The 11044-nt window shown below is 59.0% G+C and overlaps 1 protein-coding gene across 1 annotated transcript; it reads right to left on the reverse strand.

Annotated features, from left to right (window-relative positions):
• Positions 1 to 1944: 1944 nt before the first annotated feature.
• Positions 1945 to 3081, reverse strand: LOC141937836 (avidin-like). The gene is made up of 3 exons (XM_074856062.1): positions 2883 to 3081; positions 2270 to 2390; positions 1945 to 1990 (listed from the first exon to the last, which is right to left on the reverse strand). The coding sequence occupies exons 1-3, from the start codon at positions 3040 to 3042 to the stop codon at positions 1945 to 1947; spliced, it is 327 nt and encodes a 108-aa protein (XP_074712163.1). The 5' UTR covers positions 3043 to 3081.
• Between the last annotated feature and the right edge of the window lie 7963 nt (positions 3082 to 11044).

Below are 11044 nucleotides of genomic sequence, written 5' to 3' on the forward strand. Positions count from 1 at the left end.
CACCCGCCACCCCAAAACCAAGATGCTGGATGAGTCGCAGCATTGCTGGGTGCCCTCATATAGGGACTGGCCTTGCCAACAGCTCTGCCAGCCCATGCCCGCCGCATTCCTCAGCAGCACCGTGGCTGCCTGCTGGGCTTTGCAAACTGCTCAAACTGTGGTCAGCATTGCTGCCCTGCTGGAGCACCCCAGGACCGCTGCAGAGCCTTGGGGAGCCCTGTCCTGGGGAAATGTTGACAGGAAGGCAATGACAAAGCCAGGAGGATGCACGCAGTAAGGCTCAGCAGGACACCCCGTGGCTGAGCTGGCCACGCTTTGGGGTGAGAGCAGAGTCCTGTGGTCCCCCTGCCACCCTCTTTCCTAATTCTCACTGTGAGAAGAAGCAGTCCCTGCTGTTGTAGTTCAGCACTGGGAGGACTGCAACACGTGGGGGTGATCCATGCCAGAGCATCTGAAGTAGATGCATCCTGTGGGGAGGACCCATGATGAGGAAAGTTCATGGAGGACTGTCTTCCATGAGAGGGATGCCACATGGAGCAGGGGAAAGAATGCAGAAGTGTGTTTCCCCCCACCTTGCAGGAAGAAGCGATGGGTGACTGCAACCCCATTCCCTGTCCCTGCGCTTCTCAGGGAGAAGTTGGAAATATCAGGAACAAAACTGAGTCCAGGAAGAAGGGAGGGGTGGGGGGAGGTGTTTTTATGATGTGGTAACACTTCTCACTGTCCCACTCTGTCTGTTAAGTGTTGTTATCCTTAGTGTTTTGAATTAAAGTGATGTCTTTTTTCTTCCCCTACAGAGCCTGTCTTTTGCCTGTGACCATAATGGGTGCGACACCCCTCCCTGTCCTTTTTGCTGGATTTTCTGGATGTCTGCTTTCCAATAAATCACACACATTTCCCTAGGAAGAGTTTTGGGGCTGCACGTGCTGCAGCTACCGGCACTGTGCTGCTGGTACAGAGCAGCTGCCTGGGCTTTGGAGTACCCGGCCTGGGCTTTGGACCACCCCAACACCCCAGGCTCCCAGCTCGTGGCCATGGTCCCCTCTGTGGGGGGTGGGTGCTCAGCCCTCCCCCATACGGGCACCCAGGACCGAGCCCCCAGCCGGAGCAGTAGCTGGAAATGGCGTTTAATGGGAAGACGGGGCAGACTGGGGTGCAGAGATGCAGGGTGAGGCCAGGCGAGCGTGCTGCGTGCCTGCACACAGCCTTCACCCCAACCCCTGGCCGTGGGGCATCCTGCTGCTCCACACCAGGGCTGCTGCTGGGGCCACCCCCCAGGGCCCTGTGGATGCCCCAAACGGGTGCACAGGCAAGTAGACACCTGCCGAGGCCCAAAGCCATGGTCAGGAAATGGGATGACCCAGCTGCTGTCCCCTCCTTGTCCTGCAGCCTCGTCCCTCCTCACCCCCAGAGCACCTCTGCCATGCACACTGTGCCCCGGGGTGGCAGAGCAGAGCTCTGCACAGCACATCATGGTACAGCACAGCACAGCACAACAGGACAGAGCACAGACGGCACACCCAGGGCGTGCAGCCCCTCCTCCGGTCACCCTGCGCCCTGGCACGGCCCGGCCCGGCACGGCAGGAGCGGGCAGCTGCCCCCAGGCTGCCCTTACCTTGCTGGCAGCAGCAGCGCGGGGGCCGAGCAGGGCCAGGCCGAGCAGGAGGCAGCAGCCCAGGCTCCCCATGGCCGTGGCGGCCGTGCGCGGTGCCCGGGCCACGGGGGGCTCACGGCAGCGGACACACACCGGGCCTCGGCGGTGGGGACAGGAGAGGCCATGGGATGCCGGGGGAGGGGCGGGGCAACGCGGGCGCTGAGCCGTGACACGACAGGAGCCGGGCGGGTGTTTGCAGCAAAGCTTTATTGGGAGAAGCAAGTGTGGGGCAGGAGGGGGGGAGCACACCCGGAGCTGCCACCAGCCCGGGAACCCCCACGCTGTCACCCTCACTCCTTCTGCGAGTGCAGGCGGGTGAAGATGTTGATGCCGACTCTGCGGGGACAGAGAGGGAGGAGACGTAAGGGTGGGAAATGCAGCCTTGGACGGGGCAAACACACGCTCCTGGGGCCGAATGCCCACCCAGCCCCATCTCCCCCCACAGCATTTACACCTTGTTGGGACCCCCGGGGAGGCCGTGTACGAGCACCCCATCCTCGGTCACCCCCACCCTGGCAGCAGCTCTGCGGGGTGCTGAGCACCACGGGGTGGGAGAGCCCCGACCCCTCTGTGGGCACGCAGGGGACCTATGCAGGGCAGGGACAGGGGGCTTACAAGGTGGCATTCCAGTTGTGCTTCTCACTGTCTGCATCCAACCGCAGGAGCCACATGGTCTTCAAAACCTCCTTTCCCTCATCATCCACAAAGCACTGGCCCGTGAAGACTGTGATGGTGTCTGTGGGGACAGGGCAGGAGGTGGAGGGAAGCGTGATCAGGGCTGCAGGTTAGTGCCAAGCCCCCAGCACAGGGGACAGGAGACCCGGGCTGTCCCTGCCCTCTGGGGACAGCGGTGATGGGGAAAGCAGGCAGGAGGGGTCAGAGGGCCTGGGGTCTCGCCTGGAGATGGGCAGGCAGCAGCAGGCTTCAGCCCCTCGACTCCAGGCAGGGGAGCATCAGGGACACCCCAGGGGATGGGGGAGCACTGGGGACACTCAGGGGATCATCAAGGGTACTTCAGGGAAGGGCAGAAGAGGATCAGGTACATCACAGGGAGGGTGGGAGAGGTCGCGGGACACCACAGTGAAGCACAGTGGATCTGTGGGGACATCATAGGAAGGGCAAGGAAACTCTGGGGACACCACATGAAGAGCAGGGGAACACTGGGGACACCACAGGGAGGCCAAGGCAGTTCTGGGGACACTGAGAGAAGCTTGGAAAAGAGAAGTACTTGTAAAGGTCCACTTGACAGTGAAGCCGAAGGTGGGCTGGTGTGTGTGATGCTGGAACCCCAGCAGCGGTGACTTCAGGATCTTCTTTGGGCTCATTGACACGGCCGTTAGGTAGGTGCCATTGAAGGAACCATTCTCTTGCAATTCCCCAATGGTCATGTTGGACCCCAGGTCGTTTTTCCATTGCCCGGTCAGCACACATTGGAGGGGAAGGGACTGAGTTGGTGCTGCAGCACAGCCCAGGCACAGGCAGGGTGACAGGAGGGGGCACCCCCAGAGCTGCAGCCCCCCTGCCCACCCTGACCCATGCATCCCAGACCTGCCGTTACCTTTCTTTCAGGGAGGCCGCGAGCCATCAGGGCCAGGCTGAGCACCAGCAGGAAGGGAGTCGCTTGCACCATCTCTGCAGCGGGCAGACAGCTGGCGTACCTGGGGATGTGCTCCTCGCAGGGCTCTGGTGATGTGCCTGCTCTCTCGCCTTTTTATTGCTGCCAGGGCTGCGGGTTACAGCTCATGCCAGGACATTGTGCAATCTGGGTGGTTCCAAATTTGCAGTTGTCAGCTGTATGAGAGGGTGGTTGCAGGCAGATATTCCCAGAAGCACCTGCTGACGCTTCCCTGGCACCTCACGGGGAGGTCCCGGCTCCCACAGGTTAGTGACGGCCAGGAGAGATGCTCAGCTGGGGAAGACCCCTCTTGGGGGCTGTTGTCCCTTCTGTCACCCATTTGTCACCCCACTGCCATGCCCAGGGTGCATAGGGGTGCCAAGGAGCCTTAACCCCAGTGCACCCCAGGATCATAGAATCACAGAATGGTTTGGGTTGGAAGGGACCTTAAAGATCATCCAGTTCCAACCCCCCCGCCATGGGCAGGGACACCTTCCACTAGACCAGGTTGCTCAAAGCCCCGTCCAACCTGGCCTTGAACACTGCCAGGGAGGGGGCAGCCACAGCTTCTCTGGGCAACCTGTGTCAGTGTCTCACCACCCTCACAGTAAAGAATTTCTTCCTAATATCTAATCCGAATCTACCCTCTTTCCGTTTAAAATCATTATGCTTTGTCCTATCCCTACATCCCCTGATAAAGAGTCCCTCCCCATCTTTCCCGTAGCTACTTTAAGTACTGGAAGTCCACTATGAGGTCTCCCTGGAGCCTTCTCTTCTCCAGGCTGAACAACCCCAACTCTCTCAGCCTGTCCTTACAGGGGAGGTGCTCCAGCCCCCTGATCATCTTCGTGGCCTCCTCTGGACCTGCTCAAGCAGGTCCATGTCTTTCTTACACTGTGAGCCCCAGAGCTGGACACAGCACTGCAGCTGGGGACTCACGAGAGCAGAGTAGGGGGGGAGAATCACCTCCCTCGACCTGCTGGCCACAGTTTTCGATGCAGACCAGGACACGTTTGGCTTTCTGGGCTGCAAGCACACATTGCTGGCTCATAGTCAGTTTTCCATCCACCAATGCCCCCAAGTCCTTCTCCACAGGGCTTCTCTCAATCCACTCATTGCCCAGCCTGTATTTGTGCTTGGGATTGCTCTGACCCATGTGCAGGACCTTGCACTTGGCCTTGTTGAATTTCATGAGGTTTGCACAGGCCCACCTCTCCAGCCTGTCCAGGTACCTCTGGATGGCACATCCCTTCCCTCCAGTATGTCGACCGCACCACACAGCTCGGTGTCGTCGGTGAACTTGCTGAGTGTGCACTCAATCCCACTGTCCCAGTTGCCAACAAAGATGTTAAACAGTAGCAGTCCCAACACCGACCCCTGAGGGACACCACTGGTCACTGCTCTCCACTCAGACATCGAGCTGTTGACCACAACTCTTTGAGTGACCATCCAGTCAATTCTTATCCACCGAGAGGTCCATCTCTCAAATCCACATCTCTCCAATTTAGAGACAAGGATGTCATGCAGGACAGTGTCAAATGTTTTGCACAAGTCCAGGTAGATGACATCAGTTGCTCTTCCCTTATCCACCAACGCTGTAACCCTGTCGTAGAAGGCCACCAAATTCATCAGGCATGATTTGTCCTCAGTGAAGCCATGTTGGCTGTCACCAATCACCTCTTGATTTTCCATGGGCCCTAGCACATTTTCCAGGAGGATCTGATCCATGACCTTGCCAGGGATAGAGATGAGACTGACTGATGTGTTCTTCCCCAGCTCTTCCTTTTTTCCCTTTTTAAAAATGGGAGTTATGTTTCCCCTTTTCCAGTCAGTGGGAACTTCACTGGACTACCACGACCTCTCAAATATGATGGATAGTGGCTCAGTCATTTCATCTGCCAGTTCCCTCAGGACCCGTGGATGCACCTCATCAGGTCCCATGGACTTGTGCACCTTCAGCTCCCTTACATGGTCTTGAACCTGATCTTCTCCTACAGTGGGCGATTCTTCATTCTTCCAGTCCCCATCTTTGCCTTCTGCAACTTGGGCAGTGTGGCTGGAGACCCTCCTGGTGAAGACTGAGACAAAAGAATCATTAAGTACCTCAGTGTTCTCCATGTCCCAGGTAAGCAGGGCTCCCATTTCCTTCCACAGAGAGCCTGCTTTTTCCCTAGTCTTCCTTTTAACACCAACATAGCTGTAGAAGTTTTCTTGTTGCCTTTGTTGACATTCCTGGCCAGACGTAATTCTGTCAGGGCTTTGGCCTTCCTAACCTGACCCCTGGATACCCAGACACTTTCTCTGTATTCCTCCCAGGCTACCTGCCCTTGCTTCCGCCCTCTGTAGGCTTCCTTTTTGTGTTTGAGCTTGTCCAGGAGCTCGTTGCTCATCCATACAGGCCTCTTGGCATTTTTGCCTGGCTTCCTCTTTGTCAGGATGCATCTCTCCTGAGCTTGGAGGAGGTGATCCTTGAATATTAACCAGTTTTCTTGGGCCCCTCTTCCCTCCAGGGCTTTACCCCATGTTGCTCTGCCAAGCAGATCCCTGAAGAGGCCAAAGTCTGCTCTCCTGAAGTCCAGGGCAGTGAGCTTGCTGTGCATCCTCCTCGCTGCCCTGAGGATCTTTCACTCCACCATTTCATGGTCACTGCAGCCAAGGCTGCCCTTGAGCTTCACACTCCCCACCAGCCCCTCCTTGTTGGTGAGAACAAGGTCCAGCACAGCACCTCTACTCATTGGCTCCTCTATCATTTGGAGAGGGAAGTTATCATCAACGCATCCCAGGAACCTCCTGGATCGCTGATGCACTGCACTGTTGTCCCTCCAACAGATACTGGGGTGGTTGAAGTCCCCATTGAGGACCAGGGCCTGTGAATATAAGGCTGCTCCTATCTGTCTATAGAGGCCCTTGTCTGCTCGGTCTTACTGGTCGGGTGGCCTGTAGCCAATCCCCAGTATAACGTCTCCTGTCCCTGCCCTCCTTTTAATCCTGACCCATCAGCTCTTGGTCGGCTCCTCACCCATCCCCAGGCAGAGCTCCCTGCACTCCAGCTGGTCACTGACATAGAGGGTGACACCCCCTCCTCGTCTCCCCCATCTGTCCTTCCTGAAGAGCCTGTATCCTTCCATTCCAACACTACAGTCACAGGAGACGTCCTACCACGTCTCCATCACACCAGTAAGTGTGTGAATGTCTCTACCTCCTGTTATTTATTCCCCACTCCAGTTGACAGTGAAGCTGAAGGTGGTCTGGCTCTTCTGGTTCATGCGGTGCTGGGACCCCTGCAGTGGTGACCCCTGGATCTCATCCATGGTGGCGGTCACGGCCATGTGGTGGGAGCCGGCGGTCACCTTTCCCATTCATGGCTGAGACGGCCATGTAGGAGCCCAGGTCATTGATCCAGTGCACGGTCAGCACGCGCTGGAGCGGAGGGGACTCAGCACAGGTGCTGTGCCACAGCCCTCCAGCCTGCCTGGGCAGTGGGACGTGTGCCCCGCGTGTCTGGGGCTGGCACGGCCCCTCGGCATGGCAGCTGGGACCATGTCATGGGCACTGGCTGGGCCAGCACCTCTCCCTGCCTGGGCAGGGCAGGGCAGATCTGGGGGTGCTGCGTACCCCCCATACCAGGGGGGGGTGACCGACACTAGCCCCAGGGACAGCACGGCTGGAGCTGGCAGCCCCCTCGGTCACGCATGCTGCACCCTGGCATGGCCTGGCATGGCACGGCACGACACAGCAGGGCACAGCAAGAGCCTGCAGCCCCTCGGGCACAAACAGCGTGTGCTGGGATGGCCGAGCAAAGCACGGCATGGCGGAGTGACAGCAGGTAACCCCCTCAGCCATGGCCACTGTGTCCCAGGGCGGCACAGCATGGCATGGAACGGCACAGCAGAGCATGGCAGGAGCGGGAACCCCCACGCTGTCACCCTCACTCCTTCTGCAGGTGCAGGCGGGTGAAGCTGTCGGTGCCGATTCTGCGAGGACACAGGGAGGAGACGTAAGGGTGGGAAATGCAACCTTGAACGGGGCAAACACACGCTCCTGGGGCCGAATGCCCACCCAGAGCCATCACCCTCCACAGCATTTACACCTTGGTGGGACCCCCGGGGAGGCCGTGTACGAGCACCCCATCCTCTGTCACCTCAGGGGATTGGGGAGCACTGTGGAAACTGCAGGGAAGGCAGGGAATCATCAAGGATACTGCAGGGAAGGGCAGAAGATCATCAGGGATATCACAGGAAGGATGGGGATGGTCTCAGGACACCACAATGAAGCACAATGGATCTGTGGGGACATCACAGGAAGGGCAGGGGAACTCTGGGGACACAACAGGAAGAGCAGGGGAACTCTGGAGACACCACAGGAAGGGCAGGGCAGTTCTGGGCACAGTGAGAGAGGCTTGGAAGGAGAAGCACCTGTAAAGGTCCAGTTGACAGTGAAGCCAAAGCTGGGCAGGTGTGTGTGTTGCTGGGACCCCTGCGGCGGTGACTCCAGGATCTTCTTCCGGTCATTGACATGGCCGTTATGTAGGTGTCGTTGAAGGTACCATTTCCTTGCAATTCCCCAATGGTCATATAGGAGCCCAGGTCATATTTTCCAGCACCCAGTCACCACACACTGGAGCGGAGGGGACTCAGCACCGGTGCTGCAGCACATCTGGCATACGGAGAGGGCAGCAGGAGAGGGCACCCCTGGGAATCGAGGAGGGGAAGCTGGACGAGCCACAGGTGCCCCGTCCACCCAAGGGGATGTACTGCCAGGTGTGATGAGCTCAGCCATGGGCTGGGGAGGCAGATTGCAGCTGGCATTGTGCCCCAACTCCCAGCCAGCCCCAGGAGGGGCTGAGGACCTGCCGAGGAGCTCCTCCATCCTCCCAGGATGACGGTCCGTGCTCAGCAAGGCTGCAGGCAGACCTGGTCCAAGGAGAAAGGCGGAGGAGCAGAGCAGGGTGTGCGGTCCTGACCAGGGGGCTGGCAGGAGTGACGACCACATGGACATGGTGGAGGGAGCAGGAGCTATGGCACTTCTTTTGTAAGTGAAGTTATAGGCTTCAAAATCACATTTATTCTTTTGTCATCGCTGCAGCATGGCTGGGTACCAGGCTTTGCCTGTGCACACACCCCAAGCGACCAGCCAGGGACTGCGTGGGTGACCTGGGAACTGCCCGGCTCCATCTGCTTAGGTGGGACAACAGCTGGACTGAGAGAGATGTTGGGCACTTGAGCTGTTTGGTGTTGAGACATCTGCAAACAGTCAATAGGAACAGCCCCTGCAGGAATGGTCGCACAGGACATGTGGTGAAACATGTAAGTGCTGGAGGACCCGTGCAGCTGAGACTCCTTCTCCATTCTGACAGTGACCAAGTTGGAGGGATTTACCCCATGCCAAGACCCCAATAAATATATTTCTCTTTTTTTTGGGGATATGCTATGTGTGAGCACCTGTGCAACACAGACACGGCAGCGGCCACACGCTGTGTGTGATTGCAAGGGGCCTCCTGCCTCCTCCAGCTCCCCAGGCCCCTGAAGGCCGCCACAGTGCGTGGATGACCATGACCAAGGCTTGCCATGCAGCAGCAACGGCTGGTTTTCCTCCCAGAGGAAGGTCTGCAGCGGCGCTGAAGGAGACCCCGCTGCTCACCTTTGCCTTGCCGCTGAGCCCGAGCTGGAAGGAGGCAAATAGAAACGCCTTTGCAGCTCAGAGGCAGAGCAGACACGAGCAGTGTACGAAGCACTGCGAGCAGGTTGTGCAGCTGGGTAAAACCCAGAGCTGATGAATGCCCAACGCCCACGGGGAAGCACCCTCAGCCACAGCCCCCCCAGGCAGCTGTGGGCACTCCTGGCACACCACATCCTACCACCCGCCACCCCAAAACCAAGATGCTGGATGATTCACAGCATTGCTGGGTGCCCTCATATAGGGACTGGCCTTGCCAACAGCTCTGCCAGCCCATGCCCGCCGCATTCCTCAGCGGCACCGTGGCTGCCTGCCGGGCTTTGCAGACTGCTCAAACTGTGGTCAGCATTGCTGCCTTGCTGGAGCACCCCAGGACCGCTGCAGAGCCTTGGGGAGCCCTGTCCTGGGGAAATGTTGACAGGAAGGCAATGACAAAGCCAGGAGGATGCACGCAGTAAGGCTCAGCAGGACACCCCGTGGCTGAGCTGGCCACGCTTTGGGGTGAGAGCAGAGTCCTGTGGTCCCCCTGCCACCCTCTTTCCTAATTCTCACTGTGAGAAGAAGCAGTCCCTGCTGTTGTAGTTCAGCACTGGGAGGACTGCAACACGTGGGGGTGATCCATGCCAGAGCATCTGAAGTAGATGCATCCTGTGGGGAGGACCCATGATGAGGAAAGTTCATGGAGGACTGTCTTCCGTGAGAGGGATGCCACATGGAGCAGGGGAAAGAATGCAGAAGTGTGTTTCCCCCCACCTTGCAGGAAGAAGCGATGGGCGACTGCAACCCCATTCCCTGTCTCTGCGCTTCTGGGGGAGAAGTTGGAAATATCAGGAACAAAACTGAGTCCAGGAAGAAGGGAGGGGTGGGGGGAGGTGTTTTTATGATGTGGTAACACTTCTCACTGTCCCACTCTGTCTGTTAAGTGTTGTTATCCTTAGTGTTTTGAATTAAAGTGATGTCTTTTTTCTTCCCCTACAGAGCCTGTCTTTTGCCTGTGACCATAATGGGTGCGACACCCCTCCCTGTCCTTTTTGCTGGATTTTCTGGATGTCTGCTTTCCAATAAATCACACACATTTCCCTAGGAAGAGTTTTGGGGCTGCACGTGCTGCAGCTACCGGCGCTGTGCTGCTGGTACAGAGCAGCTGCCTGGGCTTTGGAGTACCCGGCCTGGGCTTTGGACCACCCCAACACCCCAGGCTCCCAGCTCGTGGCCATGGTCCCCTCTGTGGGGGGTGGGTGCTCAGCCCTCCCCCATACGGGCACCCAGGACCGAGCCCCCAGCCGGAGCAGTAGCTGGAAATGGCGTTTAATGGGAAGACGGGGCAGACTGGGGTGCAGAGATGCAGGGTGAGGCCAGGCGAGCGTGCTGCGTGCCTGCACACAGCCTTCACCCCAACCCCTGGCCGTGGGGCATCCTGCTGCTCCACACCAGGGCTGCTGCTGGGGCCACCCCCCAGGGCCCTGTGGATGCCCCAAACGGGTGCACAGGCAAGTAGGCACCTGCCGAGGCCCAAAGCCATGGTCAGGAAATGGGATGACCCAGCTGCTGTCCCCTCCTTGTCCTGCAGCCTCGTCCCTCCTCACCCCCAGAGCACCTCTGCCATGCACACTGTGCCCCGGGGTGGCAGAGCAGAGCTCTGCACAGCACATCATGGTACAGCACAGCACAGCACATCATGGTACAGCACAGCACAGCACAACAGGACAGAGCACAGACGGCACACCCAGGGCGTGCAGCCCCTCCTCCGGTCACCCTGCGCCCTGGCACGGCCCGGCCCGGCACGGCAGGAGCGGGCAGCTGCCCCCAGGCTGCCCTTACCTTGCTGGCAGCAGCAGCGCGGGGGCCGAGCAGGGCCAGGCCGAGCAGGAGGCAGCAGCCCAGGCTCCCCATGGCCGTGGCGGCCGTGCGCGGTGCCCGGGCCACGGGGGGCTCACGGCAGCGGACACACACCGGGCCTCGGCGGTGGGGACAGGAGAGGCCATGGGATGCCGGGGGGGGGATGGGGCAACGCGGGCGCTGAGCCGTGACACGACAGGAGCCGGGCGGGTGTTTGCAGCAAAGCTTTATTGGGAGAAGCAAGTGTGGGGCAGGAGGGG

This window comes from Strix uralensis, chromosome Z (genome assembly GCF_047716275.1).
Source record: "Strix uralensis isolate ZFMK-TIS-50842 chromosome Z, bStrUra1, whole genome shotgun sequence".
Taxonomy (NCBI): Eukaryota; Metazoa; Chordata; class Aves; order Strigiformes; family Strigidae; genus Strix; species Strix uralensis.